Here is a 26,510-nt window from a genome sequence, read left to right on the forward strand (position 1 = left end):
GTATATATTGTGGCACCAAGGGTAATATTTTGTTTCTCTTGGGGAAAATGCAATATTTGGAATGTATGTTATGCTTAAAGATCTATAAAACTCTGTACATAACTTCATATTATCCTATGAGGTAATTCTATAAGGAAACTGAGGCCAATTGAAAGCTGAAAGGTTACATGTTAAATTTAGTAGAGCAGCAGATTTTCAACTTGGGTCTCCTGATTCCAAGTCCAGTGATCTTACCAATTTACTACACTGGCTCTTTTGCTTAGTGTTACCAAGGAACTAATTATTTGGATTATGTCTCAGCAGCTATTAATAAGCACAATTTTCTATGCCATTTTGTCAGATACTTAGTAAAGTATTTCATTGTGAGTCCCTAGAAGGAAAATTATTGTGGAAAGTGGGGGAAGAAGTCAATATGCAAGACATATTGACTACAAATAATTTACCATAATTTAGAGTCATCACAGTGGCTACCTTCCTTCAGCCCAACCCTTCTTGAGACCAGGGATTATTAATTTGGACCCTTTGGATGAAATTCAAGGAATTTATGAATATTTTTTAATTTGATAGGTATCTCAATGTGATTGGTTTTCTTTGTAATTTCATATGTTTCAATTTATACACTAAAATGTTTTTTCCCAGGAAAGGGGTCATTGGCTTTGTCAAGAGTGAAAGGGACAGACCACCCCTCAAATGCTAAAATCTTGCATTATATGCAAAATTTTAAATTGGCTGCACCAGATGAGCTATTTTCAATTTTTTTGATGGAATAAAAAAGAGGAAAATTTACCTTTCACCCCTTCTGAAAGCTACCAAGGGCTTCTTTTTATAGAATCTCTATCGGTTTTTCTTGGCTTTAAAAGACATATTTTGGTCAAAGGGAAGTAGTAACACACAAATTGTTCATCCTTCATTTTCTTTCATTTTTGAAGAGGACCAATGGAATTACAGAGTGATGTCTTGACTTATGTGTGGTTTGGATTTATGAAGAGTTGTACAAAGCCATCAAGCCCCATTCTACATTCCAAAGTCATCAATGTCTAGTGGCAAGACAAAATTCAAGATGAATGACTGGCAATGGCTCAAAATCAGTGCATGATCCTGGCATCTTTCATGTCTGACCAAGCTCTAAGTGCTCCACAGTGCTTGCTTCAGTCACCTACATGACTCTTGAAACAAATTGTTCTCATCAGCTAATTTTGCTGTGGGAGAGGCAAGATTTTACATGTATGGGGTAACATCTCCCATAATTCACAGACTGGTAGGAAGCCGTAAATTACCCTCAAACTCATTAGGTCCATGTACTGAGACAATTTACTGGAGAGTGACTGCAGCTCATGCTACAGCTTTATGGAGCCACCGTTAAGAGTTGGTTGAAGTGGAGACCAAAGGTAGATGAGCAGCCCTGAAAAGGGTGCAGCAAACCCTCACACCAATATTCCAGTCCTCCCTGAATACCCCATACTCCCCAGCAACACACATAAAAAAGGAGTCTTTAAGTACAGGGATACAAGAACTGAAAACATAAAATGACTATAGGCAAAAATATTTAAAGGGCAACAAAAATCAAGGATTCTCTGAGTCAGAAAGAATCCTAGAGATCAAAGATACAAATCAGGATTTTCCTCTATAATATTCCTGAAAAGTTCTCATCTAGTTTTCACTTGAAAACCTCCAATAATGCTCATTGTTTAAGCCAATTAATGTCCTTTCCTTCCTTCTTGGGAAGTCTAATAAGGGGTTTTTTCAGGTTCACCTGTAGGACTTTTATTATCTTTGTAGTCACTGCAAAACTTGGGGTCATTAGATGACCTATATAATCAGTGATAAATGTAGGTGATAAATAATCCTTATAGCACTGTCTGAGACCTATCTTTATAACACTCACTAAGAGACCAAGAGACCTGATGAAAAGATCTAGTAAATGGGGACACTAGGAGCATGACCCTCTGTGATTTCCATATCCCAGGACTTTTGAGATCATCTCTAAGGTGCTTGAAATGACCCTAGGGAATTTTATGAAGTCTAATAAAAATCAAGAATTCTCCTTTAGTGATAACCATGATTTGCAAGGTCACTCAATTCTTAACACCTAAACCAAAGCACTAACAAAGAAAAATATGGCAGGATAAAGGGAATAAAAGTCATTAATTTTCCCTCCCCTTCAGTTTTGTTTTTAATTTTTGACCACTGCCTAAAAGTAAGTAGATCTTTTCTTTTGTTTTTGTTTAGTTATAGTAAATAAATAGATTCCTGTCTTTTGAAGCTTTAACTAGACACATTCACAAACACAAAGGCAACTCCACAATCTTAATATTCTAAGATAAGCTTTTCAAAAGTCTGAGGAATCTGTGATATCACTGATGAGGGTATATTTTCCACTATTACAGACTGCAATCTACTATCTATCTATTACCCTCTTATAGTATTTATTGAACCCTTTCCTAATTCCTCCAGAAATGGCCTATTCAAAAATTAGTTGATATCTATTTATCCACTTGTGCATCTATTAGGACATAAAGGGTAATGAGAATTAGTGGAGAGAATCATAGATTCTCTGAGTTAGAAGGAATCCCAAAGGTCCAAGATCAAAGATTTTAATCAGGAATTTCCTCTACAATATTCCTGAAAAATATTCATATAGTCTTTATTTGAAGACCCCCAATAAGAAGCTCCTTAACAATAAGCAAAGATTGTTTTCTGTCTAATATGCATTTAGCACAATGGCAGTTCTCTTACTAGTTCTGTTTTGTCATCTAGACTAGAAATCATGTTCTGAAAAACAGAATCTTTTAAGCTCTGGATCTTCCTCTCTAAGGTCACCCCAGTCTTGAATGGTGAAGTCATTATGACCCTCTATCCATCTAGGCTAGCACAACAGGGTTTCAATTTAGTCCTTAGCCATCTTCTTGCTAGCTATATTCCTGTAACAGCAAATCCTTTATCCTTTATTTTCAATATTGGCACCCTAATTAAGTAAAAAACAATAGTTTCCATTTATTTCTTTGTTGCTCCATTTATACACCGTGATTTTCCTTATTGAAATACTCCTTCCTGTCTACCATTCTCTCTATGTTCTTTTTTTTTTTTTTTTTTTAATTTTTGGGTGAAGCTATTGGAGTTAAGTGACTTTATCCAGGGTCACACAGGCTAGTATCAAGCTTCTGAGGACACATTTGAATTCAGGTTCTCCTGACCGCAGGATCATGCTCTATTCCTAGTACCATCTAGCTGCCCTCATTTTCTATAATTTAAGCTATTTGAGAAAAATTATTATCTTTGCATTTGTATTTATAATCAAGTCTTATCATGGTGCTTGACAATATTAATAAATATAAGCATATAGTAAGTACTTAAAAAGTAATTTCATTATATTTGCCAATTCATGAAGATCACCTCTTTTCCTAGTGACATATGTCAATATTTATGTTGCAGACCACTTCTTATATGAAATCATCATTACTAATTTGCTGAGGTTTTCTCACATTTACCATGTGTCTTTCCATTGCTTTTTTCCAACTGATTTCTATTCTTCAGAGATAATATTGTTACAATATATTCAGCTATGTTGCATCAAGAAGAGAATATTTGTAGAGCTGAATTTCTTGTATTTTCCTTGTCATTATGACGACATCATCACTATCAAACAAGCGTTGATAGACCTGAGCATAAAGATGCTTAATAAAGTATTCACTTCTAAATCAATTATTCTTTAAAACACTGACACAGTCAATTGCTGAGGAGAATTATAGTGGCTTATGAAAATATATTTTTTATCATTAAGATCACATAAAATATTTAAATAAAACAATCGATAATCATTTATTAAGTACTTACTATGTGCCAGACTATGCTATGAATGAAATTAATCCTATTAACATGGAACTTTTATTCTCATAAGGCAGATAATATATATGTATATATATATATTCAGAATAAATGCCAAGTAATTCAATATTATATAATACAAGAGAGAGAGATTGAAAGAGACAGACAGACACACACACACACACACACACACACACACAGAGCATGAACAAAAAGAAGGAAGCAGGAAAATTTTATATAAAAGATGGTTCTTAAATTGTGTTTTGTAAGAAGAAAGGAAATCCATGAGTTGGAAGTAAAGAAGGAAAGAATTCAAGGTATGGGAGACTGTCATTACAAAAATATGAACACTGAAGATGGAAAATTAATTATGTGTGAGAGAAAGCCAGTTTAACTAGAATGCAGAGTTCAAAAAAGGGGAATAATGTACAATAAGTCCAGAAAAATAGGTTGGGACCAGATTGTAAAAATCTTTGAATGCTCAATGGAAAAGTTAATAGTTAATTCTGGAAATAATAGGAAGCTCCAGGAGATTATTGAGCAAAGAAATGACATGGTCAGGTTTACAATAAAAATTCAACACTTTCACAGCAGTGTGGATAATGGACTGAAACAGAATGGTATTTGAGGCAGGAAGAAAAATTAAGAGAATGCTACCATAATTTAAGCTAGAGACTGCTGAAATAGAATATTGGCTATTGTTTTTCAAAAGAGTGAGTTGGATAAGTTTATAATTTTTGTTACTGTAAAATGTGCTTTCAGCAAAACATTTAATTTCCTAAAAAGTAGTGTGTTTTCTCTGTTCACACGACCACCATTCTAATTTAGGCCCTCTCATCAAGACTATTTCAACAGTTTCCTAATGGGTGTTCCAGTTTGCAATTTGTCCCTTGTCCATCTGGCATACAGTACCAAAATCCTCTTCCTAAAGCATGTCTGATCACAACAACCACTTGCTGAAGAAAATTCAGTTGATTTTTCCACTGTTTCTAAAGAGAGGGGATCTTAACTAAGGCTTCATGAACTTTTAAAATTAATTATATTTCAACATCATTGTTTTCCTTTGTAATCTTAAATATTTTATTTTATACTCTGAAATATATTATTTTAAGAAAGGGTCTATAGACATAAACACACGTCAAAAGCTTCTGTGACAAAGCTTTAGAACTCCAGTTCTAGGATAACATCCAAACTCCTTAACTGGCCAAATAAAGCTTTTCACAAGCTGGCTAGAGCCTACCTTTCCATGCTCATTATGTATCACTTATCTTCCTTCATTCTACATTCTAGCCAAAGTAATCTACCCATTGTTTCCTGAACTTGGCACTAGAGATCTGTCTTAATGACAATGTACACTGTCTGCAGAGCATTCTTTTTTCTCTTCTCTGCTTTTTAGAATCTCCAGCCTCTTTCAAGTCAGATCATCTGATAGATCCTATGAAGTCTTGCTTCTTCCCCTTAGTTTTCAGTGCCCTTTCTTTAAATTATCATTTGATATAAGCTAGTTTGTATGCTATATATATTATGTGTGTGTATATATATATGTATATATACACACACATGCACCTTAATTAATAATATATATAATATATATATTATGTATATATACATATACACATGCACCCTAATATATACACACATGTATATATACATATACACACTATATGATATACATATATATGTATATATATACACACATAAGATATACATAAACAGTCTATACCTTTATCTGTTCATATTTTGTATTTCTGCACTACATATATATATACATACATATGTATATACACACACACATAAAATGACAAAGGTCATTTTACTATATTTTTGTTTTGTTTTGTTTTTGCCTTTAGTGCCTTACACAATCTCTTGCTCTAGTGGGTGCTTAATGAATGCTATTTTTTATTTTGTTTGTTTGCATTGGATTGGGGAAAAGGAAAAGAAGGGCTGGGATAGAACAGAAGGGATCAATTGATGATTGTATTTGATGATGTGACATACCCTTTTATGAGAATGTAGACAGTTATTCAGGGAATATTGACCCAATTAGAGCAAAAAAGAGAAATGTGGGAAATGCAGTGTTTATTCTTTCAAATGCCATACTTGTAAATAGCACACTGTTCTTTCTGTATGTATTCTTGTGCTCTTACTTGTCAACACAGCCAAATATTAACTTAATAGAGACAAATCTAAAAAGCAAAATTTATTGAAAGTAGTCGGTCCTGTCTGTACACTTTCAGTAATAGGCCCCATTGTAACTAGACTTGTACATATTGTAGCAATTCTGATGCCCTGTCAAGCAGACTAAAATGAATTTTGACTTTTCTTTTTAAGCATTACTTTATTATGACATTCCCTAAGAATTTAAAAATGAACTTTAAAATGTGTGAAGATATCGCCTCTTATTTATCTATATTCTTATAAAAAGACCAAATCAATGGAAGATAGAGGAACCAGAGAAATGAAAACTAGCATTCTTTCTTGAAGTCAGGAATGGCATTTTGATGAGAAAAAATAAAACAAAGACATTGTCAGCTACCTTTCAATACTTTAAAATTCATTTTTTCAAATTTTCTCCATTAAATCCAGTCATGCATGAACATTTGGAAAATGAGTCTCCTTGCAGAGTCATTTGCATTTATCTCTTTTAAAAACATTGCCTTTTATATTTGATGAAAGTACTGAAAATAAAATTTGCCTTTTGTCAATCAATGTAACTCTGAATTTTGGTGTGAACAATGTCAGGGAAATAGATTTAGATTAGGATACTATGAAACTATACTTCTATAAGAGGTCTGTAGTAAAAACTAGGGATAAGTGTTTGTGATCACATATACTTTAATCAAGTCTAAGAATACCAGAATTTACCTAATCATACTCATAAGAGAACATTAGAGTGAGAAGGACTGGAAAGATCAATTTGTAATACTTTTAGTTACACTATATAATCTTTTTATACTATCCATAACAAACAATCATCTCACCCTAACTTATTTTATTTTAAAACAGAAAAATTTATGTTTTTCATAAATTTCATAAATTACAATGTAAATACTTTATCTTCCAATTTTTGATATTTGTTTTTACTGATTTTACATGTTATTATAATTACATTAAATTTTACATTAAATTTGTAGAATGGGACCTAAGGGATTTTTCTCATCTAATCTGACTATTTTAACAAATGAAGAAGTTAAGGCTAGAAAAGTTATATAGCATTTTCTAGGTAATATGACTAGCTAGTGACAAACATGGTTTTAGAATTTGGATTTTCCATTCTTAATTTAAAATTAGCCATTATATATCAGTGAAACAGAATCTATTTTGAAATAAGTAATTGTATTTTGGCTTTTTAATTCACTAGCAATCAGGAAAAATAGGACTATCTCTCTCTCTCTTTTTTTAAGATTATCTTTCTGATAAAAAAAAAAGATTACCTTTCTGAGATTGTCCATATAGATTGCCTCCCAACTACACTTGATCTTATTCTTTTTAGTTGCCATTGATTAATATTATGTGCCATTTTTATAACTCTAAGTCCTACTAGTGCATTATAAAATGATGAAAATTTAAAAAAAAGATGAATGCTGACAATCATCATAATCATAACAAAAAATAGATCATTGTTGCATTTTCCATCATAGTAATTATCAATTTACCTGTAAAGAGCTGACAGGGGCCTCTTGTTTCCAGGTTTGGGTCTATAGGGTTTTGGTTCTCCAGCCATGTTGATATCTGAAAGCAAGATTTCACAGTGGTTAGGTGACTTTATTAGCATTAAGCAAAATATGAACATAAGAAAGCATTAAGGTTAAAAATATAATTTTGTGCCCTTATCATTTGTATTCATAAAGTTCCCAGCTTCTTAAAATGAAAAACAAGCATAATATTTTGGTTTACATTATCTTTGCTAGGAACTTGTTGTACTATCTGGAGGTTATGAAGAGATAAGGGATAGCAAAAGATGTACCAACAATTCTATCTCATTCCATTATGAAATATTTAGCTAAGTCCATAGTATATTGAAGGAATTGTGCCACAATTGTGCTGAAAATAGAAAGACAAAAAAAGTGGGAAGAGGACTTACTTTCCAATTGTTCATGCAAGACTACATATAATGGAGAATGTTTGAAAAGTAATTTAAAATTCAGTTTTAATTTATATCTAATTTTAAATTGTTAGAAATTATGGTTGTGGATGAGTTTTGAAATGAATAGGTACAAGCTTTTATTACTTAAATGAACAGAGGAGATATAACAAGATAATTAACAAGAACAAGATTCTATATTGTTTTACTACTTTTAAACTTATCGTATAGAACTATTTAACGAGAGAAGCAAATTAACAAATAAATAAATAAGTCGGAAACTACAGACTTTAGCCTGCCACAGTTTTTATTATAGTATTCATTTTGTATAATGTGCTGCCAATACTTCTGAAGATAGGGTTAAGGTTTTTGACAGCATTTTCATTATGTGAAATGAGTTTTATAAAAGGCTATTAAACTTGATATTTCCACAAAAGGGATTCCTCCGAAAGTGATAAAAAGAATGAAAAAAAAAAAAAAAAAGAATAGCAATTGTCCCTCTTAAACAATTTATTGTTCACAAAGGATAGTTCAAAGGCAGACTTACTTTTGAACAGACATGACAGATTTGCATTAGATCTAGAGGACAGCTCCTAAATTCAGGGACCATTTCAACTTTTTAGCTTTCAAGTTGAAGGGATTAGGTTAAAAAAAAAAAAAAAGACAGTATGGTGTTTTCTCTCAGGTAGAGAAAAAAGAAGAAGAATCCTTGTAGTGCTATAGAAGTTTCTGGGAGAAATTTCTTTATATATTTAAAGAAGGAATCAACCATTTCTGTCCAAGGTACTTCCTGATATGTTTGTGGGGGTAAGGAATGAGTATCCATAGATATCAATGGACTGTTTCACTCCATCTATCTCCTCTTCCCTCAACTGCTTATGGAGAGTAGAGTCCATTCCAGAACTGGAACAAAAACAGTCAGTTCTGAGAAGCCTGAGCAATAGTGTTTGACTAATTAGCACCATTGGTGGTCAGGGACTTCTTTTATCCCCTCAAGTCATCACACTGACAAAACATGAAAGTTCATGACTGAGAAGAATGAACTGAACTTCTCTAGCTATATGAGGCATTAGAATGAAGTTTCTATATACCATTGTGAAAGGGCAATTTAGTGTTTGCTCAGCCCTGGCCATCAGAAAATACTTCATTGTTAGTAGGGATCATTTCCAAATGGGGTACTTAAGGATGACTTCATGAAGGGATAGGAGTTAAGCATTTATTTTTATAAGTAGGGGATTTTTATAAGTAGAGAGGGGGAAAACATCCTAGAAAAAGAGAATGGGATAGAAATACATAGATATTGGGAAACAACAATTTGGAAAAATAGAGGAATAGTTGGGGGTGGGGAAAGACTAGAAAAGTAAGATAGAGCCAGACTGTCATAAATCTTGAATGCTAGGCCAAAGAATTTTAATTTTGTCCTATAGGCAATGGAAAACTATTAATAGTTATGGAGAAGAGAAATGGCATGAATGGAAAGATAATTTCAATAGGAGAAATGGGACAAGCAAACAGATACAAAATAGGGAAAGGATGGGTCCTAACCAAAGACTATATATAAGCAAAACTAGATTTGTCTTTTTCCCATGTATGTGTGCATACAAAAATACCTCCACCTCCCAATATGGTCCTATGATAGTGGGAATGTCAAAAGATTCCCATTGAGGCATAAGAGTGTTTTGTAGGATTGCCAACTAAAAAGGAGACCATAAACTCAGATTATTAATTTCTTGCCTGTTTTTCCCAGGTAAACAGAATAACTATAGTAGATCTTTACCTTGTTGGAAACACTGAAACTATCTTCATCAAAAAGTTTGCCCTGTTAACTCCTCCCCTACCTTTTACATCTCCTTTATTTTTTTTTTCTTTTAATAATAATAGCAATAAGTAACATTTATGATGCTTCTAAGTTTGCAAAGAATTTTGCAAATATCTCATCTGATCCTTACAATGATTTTGTGAGATAAGTATCATTATTAACCCCATTTTATAGATGCAGAAATTGAGATTGACAAAGGTTAAGTAAATTACTCAGAGCTTGATTTTAGGCCTGGTGCTTTAGCCACTGTGCAATCTTGCTGAATATAATCATACTTTCCTTGTTTCTTTCCTAAAGTCTTGGGAAGTACTTTATGCTGTAAAGTGTTGTACTTAGCATGTGTTGTACTTATTTGCTTACATATCTTATGTATCCTTTTGTGTATTCTGTGAGGTCAAGGATTTTGTCTTATTCATATTTATAACCCTCCCATTCCCCCAAGCTTCACCCCTGCCTGACATCCTCCCCCCTTTTCTACCCTGCAGTAGATGAGACAATGTCTTGTACATAGTAAATGCAAAAATCATTTCAATTTCAGAAGAATTCATAGGAATGATAGAAATCTTTTTCTTAACAGAGTACTTTATAAATGAAGGACCTTCTCTTTTATTTAGGTATAAGGATAATAGAAATAGAAAATTAATATTCAGTCCTTGGTTGGGGGATACTAATATACATACACATGTTGTGAAGAGAAATCATTTTATTCAACAATATATCATTGTGAATCTTTATTAAATATCAGTTAAACGATTTACAAAACACTGATATTAACTCTCCTCAGTGGATTTCAAATAATATGATAAAGAAAAATGATCTGGGACTTAGCAAATGGGTTTCAAAAACATCAAGAATAGTTTCCATATTTTTTAGGTGTCAAAAAACTTAAGATCTCATTGGTATGAGATTGCTACACTAACTCATACCCCAACCTTTCCATGCATTAGAAAATTTTTGTACTCCTCTCCTTCTCACCCATATCACAAAAATCAGGTTTGCTGATTTGAACCTCTCTATAATTAGCAAAGTTGGTCCTTGGGTTATAGATTACACTGGATCATTGGTCTCAAACTTGTCTTTCTAGCTGGATAGAGGTCAAACATAAGCAATCTTTGAATCTATAATAATTCCTTCCTTGAATTTTATCAATTAATTTTCTAAGAATGCAGAAGCAATATGCTTTTTTTTTTCCTAAGATCTTACTGAATGTGTCATCGTGGTGTGGCAATCACCCAGGAAAATATCAAAGGCTATTTTAATGGATTACCAATTGGAAAGGTTTTGCTTTCTAAATCCTATAAATTATCTAGCATAGCCCCTATATTTGACATATGGGAACAATGGAACTCAAGGAAAGAAAGTGACTTGTTCCAGTCGACTCAGTAAATTAGCGGTAGAGCTAGAACTTCTGAATGTCTTTTTCAATAACAAAACTAATTATATTAATATAGGATAAAAGACACAAGTTAGCATTTCTTGGTAACTTGCTTATAATCCAAAATGACAATAGAAGTAAATTCCACTAAACTTTGGGCCAAAATGTGTGAATGTGATAAAAAAAAAATTGAGGGTTCTGTCCTAAAGATTCAATTTTAATTGATAATCAAGTAGATAACAATTTGAGATTTAAAAAACCCACTCCTATAGTTTTAATAAATATGTGAAATGATAATATCTTTTACATCTATAATTCTTTCAAAGAATATGCATAACCATAATCCATTGAGGTAGCCAGAGAAGGCATTATTATTAATACAATTTATAATTACTGTTTTGCATAATTTATTTTTAATTTTAGTTTGTTTTTTTTAATCCTAAATTTAATGAACACTTCAAAGTGAGGACATTATATAAAGTAAAATATGAAAAAAGAGGATAATATGTGGAAGTATAAGTTTCTATTATTTACAGCTTTGGCATCCCTGATTTATTTGATCTTCATAAGGTAGATAGCTGCAAAAATTACCCCCTTTTCCTAGCTGAGAAAATTGAGGCTCAGAAAAGTTGCTTCACTGACTTTCCTACTGTAATGTAGTTATTGGAATTTTTTTTTCTTTTTCTCTTTGGTCTTTGTGATCCTAGAACCTAGAAAACACATAGCACATAGCAGACACAATTAAATCTGTAGAATTGAATTAATAGGTAGAAATTCTGAGGCCAAAGCAGGCCCAGTCAAGTTCAGTGTCACATTCATTTCTCATTTATAAATTTATAAATTAAGAAATTCTCTTTCTCATAAATTAAGAAAATGAAGCAGACTTGAGTGATTTGTATTTAACTTCTTGTTATTTTACAGTTTTCCTAAAAGAAAACTTTTCTTTAGGCCTTTTCAAGTCTCCTTGGCAGTGATACTGAAGTGGATTGCTATTTCCTTCTCCAACTCATTTTACAGATGAGGAAACTGAGGCAAGCAGGATCATGTAATTTGACCAAGGTCATACACTTAATATGTGTGTGAAGAGGATTTGAAGTTATATCTTCCTGACTCTAGGCCTGTTGCTCTTTCCATTATGCTACTTGCTTTTAACTACTCTACATTTATTATTTTTATACTCCTGTATATATTTATATAGTTACATTCATTAGAATGTAGGTCCTTGTAAGAAAGATTGTTTTGTTCTTTCTATCTATAACTATATTTTATTAGCAAAATGCCTCACTAGTACTTAATAAATGCTCATCAACTAAGAGATATGTAAGATAATATGATAAGCTATCTACATCATCTTTTTATTCTCTTGGTCAATGACCTTATTTCATTCAATTGTGTAAGCATGAATGAAGTCCCTGTGATTTGCAAGATTCTGTCTCAGAAAAATCTAAGTCTCAAACTTCAAGAAGCCTACAAGGTTATAAGGAAGCAGTTATAAGGTTATGTTTCCCATGGGGAAAAATATATCCAGTTTAAAGACAAACTGACCACCTAAAAGAACTTTTTTAAAGCAAAATGTGTATTAAATAGAAGAAAAAGATGTGCTAGAGGAGGTAGGTTCGCAGGGAGTCTGAGGATAACCATGAGTGGTTATATAAAGGTCTTCCTTTTATTCTCTATCTTCTTGCTCACTCTTTCCCCTTTTATCTCTCAATTAAAGTAAAACAGAATGTTTTATTTTAGTTCAGTGTTGGGTTGGGATTAGAATTTACAATCTAGTGATATATTTTTGTTGTTGTTGTTGTTGTTGAGTCATTTCTGTCATGTTCAACTCTTCTATGTGGGGTTTTCTTGGTAAAGATATTGGACATGGTTGCCATGGCTTTCTCCAGTTCATTTTACAGATGGGGAAACTGAGGCAAATAGAGTTAAGTGACTTATCAAGGATCAAACAGCTAAGTAAGTGTCTGAGGGGAGATTTGAATTTAGGAAGATGAATCTCTCCTAACTCTAAATCTGGCAATTTATGCCCTGTACCACCAAACTGTCCTAGTGATACCGTAAGGTATTTTTTTGTGCAGAAAATGATCATGTGTGAATTACCTCGCCAAGGAAACACAGATGGAGCAGAATAATTTTTTGAGATGTATAGAAATGGTGAATGAAGGCAAAATTATACCACACTTTTATATATAATTAAATGTGAAGTTTAGCTCACTATGTGCTTTATGGTATGAGCATGTTGAAGGCAGCCAAATTTTACACATAATTGGATAGCATTTCAATCTTGTCTTTGTTTTTTATCTATTCACAAAACCAAGGTTAGTTGTTTAAAAAAAGTTCAAAGATACCTGTAAAGCCATATTAAAATATTCAGTGTAATGAGAGAATAAAATTGTCATCCAACTTTTCTGGGTAGTCACTGAATCAAGACCATTTTAATGAGGTCTTGTATCTCTCCACTCTTATAAATTAGTTCTGACATAAGATTATAGCACTCAGTTTTCTACTTATTAGAATGCTAATGCAAAGATCACCATTTGGCCAGACCCCATCTGTTACCGGGGAACATTCTATACTCAAGCATTATACCTATACAAGTAAAAAGAAATAGAAACTTAAATACATGGTAAGTTTGAACATTTTATATATTTAAAACTCATGAACTCAGCCATAGTCACTTTTTCTTTCCAATATGTTAACAGCATCATTTTTAGACTTCTGATTTCTTTGTATACTTAAAATAATAATAGCTAACATTTATTTTGTTGTTGTGATTATTCAGTCATATTTGACTCTTCATAATCTTATCTGGAATTTTCTTGGGAAACATACAGGAATGTTTGCCATTTCTGTCTCCATCTCCTTTTATGATGAGGATTCCTGGCAAATAGGGTTAAAGGGCTCACCCAGGGCCGCACAACTAAATTTGAACTCATGAAGATGAATCTTTCTGATTTCAGGATCAATCCTTTATCCACTGTGCTACCTAGCTGTCCTAATATTCATATAGCTAACAAATCTTATACACAAACACACACACACACACACACACACACACGAATACTGTTTACTACACCAGTTACTAGGCTTAGTGTTTTGCAATTATTAGCTCATTTGCGCCTCAAAATACCCCTGGGGGGTCAGTGCTATTATTTCAATTTGACAGATGAGAAAACTGAAACACAGGTTAGGTGACTTGCCCAATATCACCTAGTTAGTAAATATCTGAAGCCAAATTTGAATTCAGGTTTTCCTGACTCCACATCCAGCTCTCTATTCACTGTACCACCACAAATTTAGCATTTATGATTATTGCCTTTCCCTATTTTGTTGTTTTCCATTTGCACCTTGGATGCATACTATGTAAAAGCATTTAATTATGCTCTTTTTCATTTCTCAATATTTTGTGTTAGAATCTCCTCCCCAAATTTATTCTATGTATAACACAGCCTCTGCCCTAGAGTTGAACTTTACTACTTCTCCCCCTCAAAATCACATAAACAGAAGCTACCTTATACAAAAGGTGTTGTTACCAAATGAATATCAAAAATGTCCATAGCCCATTATAATATTAGCTATGTTCAATAACATGATTTGTTAGGATGCTAGGGGAGAAATGGTACTATTTTATGCAAACTTAAAGTTTGCATGGGAACTTGTGGAGTGAAATTAAAGCTTACCTGTATTTGATTTCTTTCTTTTGACAGTATCATGATTCTTCAAGTTACTCAGTTTTACAACTTGGAATCATCTCTGAAATTTTCTTCTTCTTCAAACTCAATAGCCTGTCAATTTCAAGCTCTTATAGAATTTCTGAGTATATCATCTCTCATATCTATTCCATTCTTTTAATTCAACCTCGACCCTAATTTAGACCCTTATATGCTTTTCCTTTTAGTATTGTAATAGTCTCCTAATTAGTCTTTTTTCTCTCTGATCCATTTCTTACAAGGGTGTTCTTGAAACACATACCTAACCATATTACTCTCACCTTGAACTAAAACATCTTGAAAGGTCTATGTTGATGAAATTTAGGATAAAATATAAAATTTTTAGCTTGTCATTTGAAGTCCCCCTACTCTCATCTGACTTGCACCTATCTTTCCAATGTTATTTCATGTAACTTTCCAACATTTTTCATTCACACTGGCCAGGAATTCTCTGTAAATGATATCCCTTATCTCGATTCCATGCTTTTGCACAACTGTCCACTTCCCCAGTGTCTAGAATTCACTCTTTCTTCTCTACATCATGGACTCCCTTACATTACTCAAGGTACAACTCAATCAAGTACCACCTCTTTTGCTTATCCTGACTTCCTGAGTCTTTTCCTCTTGGAATTTTTTGGTATTACCTTACTGGTATCTGTGCTATTGCTTCCATCTCATCCCAGGTGAGTGTGAACTCATTGAGGACAGGGAAAATTTGGGGTTGTGAAGTTTTTTCTTATTTATATGTGTGTATGCTTAAGCACTTAGGCTTGTACACAGTAGGATAGTTATCAGAGCTGGACAGAAGTGAGCAAAATCCTTCTACCAATGAAGGTCAGGATCTTCTCTACAACTTAAGTCTTCAGGTCTGGCTTATCCAGAGTCACAAAGTCATTATGAGTCACAGCCAGGAACTGAATCTAAGTCTGTTTGACTCTGAGGAGAATTTCCTAACCAATATACTATGCTGCTTTTCATGCACACAAGTAGGTACTTAATAAAATATAGATGAATTTCAGAAATTCTTTTTTCAGGAATTGTTCATGAAGATTTTCTTCTCAGATCTCTTGTCTTTCTAGTCAAGATAAACATAAATAAGAATCTGTGTGTCTCTCTCTCACACACACACACACACACACACACACACACAAACACACTCATATACATAAATCTCTGCTCTATCAAATCAACTATAGAAATTCCTTAAGTGCTTCCTTTCCTATTTGATTTCTTAAAAAAACAAACAAACAAACAAAAAAAAACTTTAGTTTTTTTTTTTTTTTCATAAAGTGCTTTCCCCATACATTAGTTCATCATTCTATCTTTACAGTAACTCTGTAAAGCAGGTACTGGAGGTTGTTTTGTTCTTATTTTTCAGATAAGGAAATTGAGGCTCTCAAAGATTAAATAGTTTGCCAATGGTAGAATCCTAGTATAGGGGAATGGTAAGTGGTAGAATAGATACTAGAATTTGGTCTCTTGACTTCACATTCACTCTCTTTCAAGTGCATCCAACTATATCAAAAGCTTAGATTAATTCCTGGAACACAATTAAAGAGAAAAGCTGGATAACTCTGGGTATTTGATGTTTGTTTGGACCATGACAACTGGAATTTGTGGCAACAATAGAACCTCAGTAACACCTACATAAAAGTCACCACAAAAATACCAGATGATAATCAGACCAGAAATTAAATCTTCAAATCTGTAATGATTCCTCAAGTCATTCTCTCTCTTTTCATTCTTTTAGAGCATTGACCAGAAAAAATGTGAATTAACCGAAGAAAATTCTTTTGAGCATAAGAACTTCTTAAATACACACAAAAGGAAAAACAATATGGCCTCACTGTTTATTCAGGGAAAGGTTCTCCCAAGTAAGTATCTGAATAAAAATGAACACTCTTGGATATAAGAGACTCTATTAAACAAAGCTAACAACTTTCTGAAAAAAAAAAAAAAGTATGTTTAGTGTTTGGAGGAATGGTTTCTAAACTCACATCTAAGGCTCTAGTGACACAGACAGATGAAACAATTATGGAGATAATTCAGGCCAAGAAGGTCACAGGAAAAGAATTTTAACAATGTGCCCATCATGAAAACGAATTGGCAATTCTTTCCTTTCTTCTCTAACTTTTAGTTCTGTTTCCAACTGAGTGGTTTCTCTATTAAGGAGCCATTCTTTCTTCAGAAAAATAAAATCAAACCAACATGACAATATCTGAATTACTAATTTCCTTATGATTATCACAGATTAGTCCTGGGCAACAGCAGGGGTGACTTAATTTTCTTCACAGCTTTATCTTCCTTTCCTTGTTTCTCTCTCTTCTAATTTCTAACTCTTTATTGTACGCTGAATAATTCTTCTAAACTCCTTTCTTCACTGACTGCACATTCAATTGGGAAAGCTGTGGTGATAGCCATTATATAAAATCATGACTGTAATAGAAAGACAAAGGCTAATGTTGGGCAGCTAAAAACTATTGAGAATAAAATATAGCATTCAGCATAAATCTCCTCTTCCTATTATCTTATAAACATTTTATTTCTTTTTTAATAATGTCTAAAAAATAGTAAATATGAATAGTGAGTAGCAATAGCTGTGATAAAAAATAGACCTCCTAGAGAAAAAACAATTTTAGTAATTCTCTTCAAAAGACTTAGGATAAAATTATCCTACTTCTTAAGACATCCTCTTGTAGTGAGTATCTAAAGGAGAACTATTTAATATAACTATGAAAATATGTATTTAAATTTAATCTTATATATATGAGCTCTTATTTGTGAAGATTTTATGGTTCATAAAGTGCCTGATATATTATTTGATATTATCATCCCAACAATCCTTTAATATAGGAATTGTTTCCATGTACATTTTACCTCAAAATGATTAAGTGATTTGTTTTGGGTCACAATAAGTGTCTGAAATGGGATTTGAACTCAGGTCTTTCTACTATGTTTTAGATGTGTACAGCACAATGCTTACCACAACACTTGACACATGGTAAGTGCTTAAGAAGTACTTATTGACTCTTTGGCTCCAGGAGAAACCAACTGACTATTATAGCATATTTGTCCATATTGAAATTAGCATTAAAGATATCATCAATAACATATCTGACTAAAAAAGGAAAGGGCTTTCTAATAGAATAACAGAAGAATAGCCCAAGTGCTACACCACTACCCTTCAAACCTTAAAGATACAGAGGAAGGCCTCCACAATACTGGGAATATTCTCTATGGAAAAGTTATAGAAAGATATAAAGAAGAATTGAACAAGAAGGGACAGATATTTTGCACACTGATAGAAGTTATTCATTCTGATGAGATCAAAGATCAGTCTAAATATCTTAGTAATTTCTGCTAAGACTCATTTAATTTGTTTAATATTTAATATCTTAATAAATTAAGATGGTAGCAATATCATATTAAATATTTAGATCTCCCCAAATATTTAAACATTAGAAAGAGTTAACAATTTTATAGATTAAAAAGGCATCTCCCTTTGTTTTATACCAATAGTCAAGTTCTACTACTTCTGGTCAGATCTGTTAGGAAATTTTTCCTTATATCAACCAAAGTTTGCCTCATTTAAACTTGCCCCTGTTTCTTCTACTGCATATCATACTGTTTAAAGGGAAAACTGAGATACCTATGGCACAGTGGATAGAACATTCAACCTCAAGTCAGGAAGATCTAAGTTAAAATCTGGCCTTAGATACTTATTAGTTGTGTGACCCTAAGTAAGTTACTTAACTTTGATCTGCCTCAGTTTTCTCAACTAGAAAATGGGGATAATAATAGCAACTACCTTTTAAGTTTGTTGGGAGAATTAGATGATAATCTTTATATAGTATTTTACAAACTTTAAGGCATTTAGTCTGGGTGACTAGATGGCACAGTGCTAGACCTAAAATCAGGAAGACTTTACTTTGTGAGTTCAAATCTGAACTCAGACACTTACTATCTGTGTGACCCTAAGTCAGTCAGTCAATCCTGTTTGCTCAGTTTCTTCATTTCTAAACTGAGCTGGAGAAGAAAATGGGAAACCACTCTAATATCTCTCTCAAGAAAACCCTATGTGAGGAGTGAAGAGATGGATATAACTAAAATGACTGACTGAATAACAAAGCACTGTGTAAATGTTAGCTAGTATTACCACCTCCATCAATAATAATTGCTCTATGAATAGAGTGGGATGGAAGGGGTTTCCAAGTCAGAAATACTTTGAGAATGGATTTAATGCTAAGTCTGCTATGAGCAATGTTATTTCAAATATTAAAAATGCCCCTAAATCCATTTCCAGCACACATTGGAAAAAAATATTCATTAAAGGACTAATGTAGAGATCAAACAGCAGAATGTAAGCCAACATATAGCATGGATTTGTGACTTCATTGGTCTGGGCTCTCTCTCCACCGATGCAAATCACAAATTCTCTATATCAGAAAGGCAGAAGAGTGCGGTGGATAGAATCCTGGACTTCAAGTCAGGAAGACCAAAATTCAATTCATTTTATTTCTATTGTTGGCTATTTGTATAAATCTGAGCAAGTCACTAGACTTTGTATCAAAGTGTCATCTGTCAATAAATGAGGCTTCTAAGGTCTAATCTATTTAAATCTATAGTCTTGTGAATCTCAATAAGTTTTTGTTATTTGCTGAAGCTGAAAATTTGTCTTCTTGTGGTCAACTGAAAGTTATAAAATTCTGCAGTTATTGGTGCTGGTGCTTGGATGACAAATACATGGTCTGTAGGGGACCAAAGCCTCTTCAGTTGGTAGGACTTGCCAGAATTTGCACTCATTGTATTAGTTCACCAAATCTAGTAACTGCAAGATAAGTCCCACCAATATAGGGTAGCACCTTCTCTCAAGCAGTCTTCAGAGTTAGTAAGAGGACAGAAAGTTGATGATTTGCCTCTAATCACAAAGCTAACGGGTCAGACATAAAGCTTGACCCTACATCTTCTAAGCACTAAGACTTCTATCAACTATGCAATACTGTTGTTGAGTAATTTTAGTTGTGTTTAACTCTTCATGACTTCATTTGGGGTTTTCTTGGCAATGCTACTGGAGTGATTTGCCATTCCCTTCTCCAGATCATTTTATAGATAATGAAACTGAGGCAAACAGGGTTTAATGGGTTATACTCAGGGACACACACAGCTAGTAAATATCTGAAACTGAATTTGAACTCAGGAATATGAGTCTTCCTAATTCCAGGTCCAGGATTCAATCTACTGTGCCACCTAACTGCCCCATATAATACTCTTCTTCCATCGATTCATTTAAAATATATTTTAAAATAAAAGAAAATGATGAAATTAAAAAAAAAATAATGCTAAAATAGTTTTTTTTCCCCTTAAAGTGAAAGGTAATAATCAAATTGATTTATGTGGTTATGCACTTTAAGTTTAGTTTTAGGAGGCAAGTTCTAGTTCAGTATTAATAATTAATAAAATAAAAAGTATATAGACTTGTTGCTGTAAATGGTTGTGTATATGATTAATGCATAGGATACTGAAGATTCTTTAAGGATGGCACCATGAAATTTCACTAGGTGTGACTGGGATCAGTATCTTTTGTCTATGTGCTTACTTTTGCCTTGGAAGCCACAAGCTTTCTTAAAAGAAATGGAAATTATCATTGTTGTTGGTTAATGATTATGAACCACTTGAAAAGGATGATAAGGAAGGACAAAACAGGTGACAAAACAGGTAAGAGCAGCACATACATAGAGCACCAACAGATTATCAACCATAAGGAAGAGCCAAATGGCTATACCCCTATAAAATACAAGAAGGGAGAGGCAGTTATAGAAGCAGATAAAAATCTGGTTTCAATGCTTCCTCTAACATATACTACTGTGTGATCTTGGGCAAGTCATTTAATTTCTCAGTGCACTATGCATCTTTCCAAGCATTTAAATTTAAATTGTAGAGAAAGTGCTGTTTCCTCATCCAGAGAATTCTCACCATGGATGAAACCTTTAATCACTGAATGACAGCTTGCAGCAATCCCTAGGGCCAAGTGGCTACTTCTTCCCCTCCCTTTATTTACCTCCCTTCTGCCTTCAAATGACTCTGAGAAAAGAAAACAGTTTGGGATTTTGGTCTTTTTTTTTTTTTTTTTTTTTTCTTTTTTAGTTTTAGGTATGTAGAGATGTCATATGTAGAAATTCCCTCCATAAAGAAGAATAGATAAGCAGCCTGATCCATTGAGACTTTCAAGTCTAAAATCCCAGGCCATATGTTATAATCAACTGAGTAGAGAAGCCCTGAGAAGCCAGGATTCTGTGAGGCAAAGAGAGTAGGGAAGCTTTGGATTTAAAATTTGGTGGGCCTGATGCTATGTGGGAATTAAATTAAATTATGAATCCATTTCTTTTCTCTCCTTCAGAATCAGAGGTTTCATAGGAAAGATTATGCCACTTAGATATTGGGGGGGGGGTATTTATTTGTCACCATTAAAGTAAATATTCCTTTGGAAAAACTACTCTTACTATAAACTGATTAAATGGACCTGGAATATTCAGATCCTTAAAATCAGGAAAACATTATTGATGCTGGCACTAGTCAAAAATTGAGGGAAGGGAGACTTCCCAAATCCTTCCATATACTGAACAACTATGGGGGAGAGGTAGAAATGTAATAAGCCTTATCTTTATTTAGTGGGGGCCAGAGTATGAATTCATAAATACATATATGAAAACAGGGATTTCTCTGAAATTTTTATTCAACTTTTATAATGACTTCATGTTATATTGAAAAACCCTAATATTGTGGGGAAAACTGTTCAAAATAGAAACTATTTCAGAACAAAATTATCCACTTAAATTCCCCCTTCAAACATAATATAATAGGGACAATGCTGCTGTAACAACAGGAAAATCAACAAAGGCAATTAACCTCTAATTTTTCCCACTGTTCTTTTCTTTCTTGTATTTTGTCATTCCCTTGAAGCTTGGACTTAATGGAACAAAACATGCCAAAAATTGATGTTAATTGATGGGATTATATGGACACTTACTGTAGAACTATTCCCTTGTATTCAAGCTAAGAAAAGTATGACACATTTCAATTAAGAAAACATGCATCCGTGTTGATACATTTATGTAAAAATTTCAAATTGTTGAAATTTATTGAAATAAAGGGTATCTTAATTTATGGATGTAATTTAGGGAGACTCACCCAAACCATGCACTGACTACATCCTGACATGTGCCAGATAACTCAAATATTTTCTTCTCTTTGTTCCACTTTCATTCAAATCACAAATACAGTTCCTATAATTTCTCTGAAATGGAAGTATTAAGCAAATGTACGAATCTTGCCTAGCAAATACATTGTTCTCCAAACCCAACTTAAATATTAATATTGAAGTTTGCGAGCCAATTTTTTCCTGCATGAATATAAAACACCAAAACACACATAGACATACAGATATACATGCAGGAATCATTTCTTTCTAGAAGTTGACATACTTTCAATACCCAAAAATTGCAATTAGGAAAATTGTAGTTTAGTAGCCAATATTATTCCTCTATTAAATAAGTAACTTTCAAACTTCAGTGGGTCAATGTTTATGCAGTTGATTTCCATTGATGACACCACTATCTTTTTATTGTTATCTTGGATTCTATCCTCTCCTTTATCCATAATATTTACTCATTTGTCATCATTCAAATTCCCCTATTTACTCACAAGATACCTCTTTAGTTAAGGCAAGTGTATGACTTTTTTTTTTTAATTTTTACATAACTACTTTATTGTGTCCTATCTATTAAAAATCATAGATCAAAATTTTAGAGAGAGAAGGGCCCCTAGAGATCAAATCCCCTACTTAATAATAAGAAAATTAAGGCAGAAAAAGGTTAAGTAACCTGCCCAAGATCACACAGCTAGTCTGTGAAGTAGGATTTGCATTCAGGTCTTCCTCATTTTAAATTAAGTGTTTTATCTAAAATACCTTGATGCTTCTTGACCTGCTTTCTCTAGACTATGGTCAGGACTAAGGCAAAATTAGATTTAGAATGTGGATGGGCTGGGCCCAAATTTGAGACAAATACTTTCCTATCTCAGAATGAGAAGGACCATATAATGACGTGGGTAGAATACAGAGAAGGAAGTTAGACTAGAGCAAGAAAGGACAGTATGGATCATCTGGTCATTTCCTTTCATTTTGGAATTGAGTCTTAGAAATGTTAAGTCACTTGTAAAAGATTATAAGGATTTACCCTTTACAAAGGGTAGTGATGATGACACTGAGACTGGAGATCAAGTTTAGTAGACCACAGTGAAATATAAGATATGTGACTCATTGTGGTCGACTTTTTTGGGGGCTTATGCCAATCCCAAATCCAGCAATCATACGCTTATAAATTATTCAAATCCTCATCCTTTGTCTTTGTTGCTCTCTTTAAACAGAGAATCCCAAAATTTTTAATTAAGTTTTCACAGCTTATAATTGCACTAAGACTTTTGGGAAAAAATATTTTTAATTTAAAAGATGCAAATTGGTTGGAATAACCAGGAGCTGCTGGAATACATGGGAGCCATCTAACAGTGGCTGGTGGAGATCCAATTCAGAGTGAATCTCCTCTTGTGAGAGGATGATACAAGGAGACCGAAAGGAAGTTGCTGTTCTATAACCTCTCTGACTGAGAGGTTGTTGTGTTGTCTGACCTTTCTCCTCTTCCCTCTGCCTCCAATTTATCTCATTCCCAGTCCACTATCCTGTGTCAGCAAAGGCTGTCCTGCAACTCCTTCAGATGCTATGTATGATCCACAGCAGTGGAGGCTCTTGGAGAATTGACCTGTTCCTGAACTCAAATTCACGTACACCTTCATCAGTTATGGTACAATCCTACTGCTTCTTCCTTTAACAGATTCCTCCATAAGATTCATGGATTGATGGATACAGTGCCTTGGAAATAGTAAGCACTCAACAGATGCTTGTTAAAAAGAATGGATGAATATTATATAGAATCCCTAGAATGCTATGGTCATTCACGCACTTTTAAGTATAAAAGAACAAAAAAGAAAATAAAACTACTAATTGGAAGGGCCCCTTAAAAATAATCTAGGTGATCCACTTCATATTATAATTGAGATTACTTGATGTCTGAGGAGGTTGTGAAATTTCTCCCACCATACAACTTGCTTCTGATAGAATGGAAGAAAGGAACACAGGTCAAGGATTCTTTCACTAGTGCTTCTTCACCTGTGTTCTGTTCTGCAACAAGGCTCTAACATCCTAAAGAAAAGATTAAAGTTCTTTAAAAGCACCTACCAGTAAGGTTTCCTGCATCAATTGTGTATATTTCTATGTTTATGCATAATATGTGTTTTCAATTGATATGAGAAAACATCAGAGATTGGTCATATTTGATTGTGTCACCAAAGCTGACTTCTAATTCCTAGCTCCAGTCTTTTGCTTGAGTTTTAATTCTCAATTACCAACTGTTTACTGGATATTTCAAAATGGATATCATCTTGGATATATCTCAAACTCAATATCCCTAAAACAGAATTCATTATCTGATTCCCCAAATCCTCCCCTCTTCTAAACTTTCCTGTGTTTGCAAAAGCATCATAATCCTTATAATTGTCTAGATTCATAATTTTGGCATTATTCTTAGTTCTTTAGTCTTTTTCGCTCCATGCATCTAATGTCTTCAAATCTTGACATTTCTACTTTCACTTCTACTTTTCTACCTACACTCACATCCAATCACTTCTCTCTACTTAGATGATTTCTGTTCAATCTTAGCTCCTGCCTTGATCACCTGCCTCTAACATTATTGCAACAGCTTGTTAAATTTGTTCCTCCCATCTCAAGTCTCTCCCAAATTCAGTCTATCTTTACTATATATACTATATGTCTATACATATATATGTATAGATATATACTATATCTATATTTTATTGCTAAAGTGATTTTGCTTAAGCAAAGGAAACTGTATGATTCCCCTGTTCTAGTAGCTCGGAAACAATGTATAATCCTTCATTTACTTTTGAAATTCTTCACAGAACCTTCAATTTATCTTTCCAGGCTCAATGTATATTACTTCCTTTTCACACTATATAATCTAAGCATACTGGTCTTCCTGTTCTTCACACGTACTCTGTTTTTCTGTCTTGGCTCTGGTTCTAGGCTTTGCAGTAGCTATGCCCTATGCCCAGGATGCAATCCCTCCTCTAGCTTATGGAATTCCTCTTCTCCTTTAAGACAGAACTGAAGCATGACCTTCTATGTGAAATCTTTCATGATTCCCCTCAACAGCTAGTGTCCTCTCTCTCAGACTATTTTGCATTTTAAATACTTTGCATTTATTTTTGTTATCTCTATTCTACATATAATAACATATATTCTTGTCTCCTCCATTAGAATATAAGTCATTAGGGAATGTTTCATTTACTGTATGTTTACCTCTGGAATCTGGCACTTAGTAAGAGCTAACTGCTTCTCCCCTGAAATCAGAAATAGGTTAACACATATATTGACAGAGCTAGCTCAGTTTTTGGAGGCTCTAAAGGAAAGTGTGGTAGAGAAGAAGTGTGAATGAGAAGGTCTACAAAGCCATTGTCCTGACCTCTTGTCCACCTGGGAAACCTGAACAGTACACCAGCATCATTTCAGGAAACTGAATCATTCCATTTGAATTGTTTTAGGAAGATTATGAAGATCACCTGGCAGGATAAAATACAGACATAAAGGTCTTTTCTCAAACTAATCTGGCAAGCATGCACAATCTAATGCAGGGAGGCTAACTCTGTTAGGCTGGCCACATTGTTTGAATGCCAAATGTTTGCTTTCCAAAAGACTATTTTATGGAAAACTCACCCAAGATAAATGCTCACAAGATAGGGAAAAAGCGAAACAAGGACACTCTCAAAGTCTCTCTTAGGAACCTTAGAATTGATTGTATGACATGGGAGACACTGGGGCAGTACTGCATGCCCTCATCTGAAAGGGTGTTATGCTCTAGTGTTGTGCCATAGTTCCCTTTTAATGTCCTGACCTAGCTTCCCCAGTGTCCTATTTAGTTACTCTGCCTCAGGTTATAACCTTTCCCTCTTAATGTTTGATGAGATAAAGATTTTATATCTTTAGGCTATAATCATTCTTTCTTAATGTTTGACATTTTAGATATCTTTAGAATATCAAGAGGCTCTCCAGTACTTCCCATTATGTCATCTTAGTCCCTCCCCCCATTAGGTTATCCCCGTCCAGGTACCTCCCCCATTATGTCAGTATTCTTGTTATCCTATAAAAGAGTCTTGCTGTCTGACATTCAGGGCTGGATTCTTTGAGACAATAGTCTCATTCAGCCCTGGAACTAAACATGGATCCATTTGGTCCCAGTAAATCTCTCCATTAAATAAATTATTAAATTGTTCTCTAATCTCTATCTTGCTCACTTTCTCCAGCATAACCACTAGGAGCGAAACAGAATTGAATTAGCTCAAAATAAGAATAAGATCCACAAAGTTAAAGGAAGTAGACAAATATTCATAGGGACCATTTGTGTCACCCTGTGGCAGAGCATTGTGAACTTTTAGTAGTCTGATCAGCCACAGTCGGACACACTAACGTGGCTCAAAAAAGTGATGTGATTTGATGATATCTTTTAATAGTCCTCTTTGAGAAGGAAGGACAACAACCATCCAAGGGTTAAATAAATACCTGTTGACTAG

General features: G+C 33.6%; 1 protein-coding gene across 10 annotated transcripts in view; it reads right to left on the reverse strand.

The window, feature by feature from the left end:
- RALYL (RALY RNA binding protein like) overlaps positions 1 to 26,510 on the reverse strand; it is an 801,687-nt gene that overhangs the window by 159,664 nt on the left and 615,513 nt on the right. For all 10 annotated transcript variants that reach the window (XM_051969970.1, XM_051969968.1, XM_051969967.1 and 7 more), the window contains one exon: positions 7,482 to 7,557. In XM_051969970.1, the coding sequence (XP_051825930.1) occupies positions 7,482 to 7,557 (76 nt within the window). The remainder of the gene's footprint in view (positions 1 to 7,481; positions 7,558 to 26,510) is intronic.

The sequence above is a fragment of the Antechinus flavipes genome, chromosome 1 (genome assembly GCF_016432865.1).
Source record: "Antechinus flavipes isolate AdamAnt ecotype Samford, QLD, Australia chromosome 1, AdamAnt_v2, whole genome shotgun sequence".
Lineage (NCBI taxonomy): Eukaryota > Metazoa > Chordata > Mammalia > Dasyuromorphia > Dasyuridae > Antechinus > Antechinus flavipes.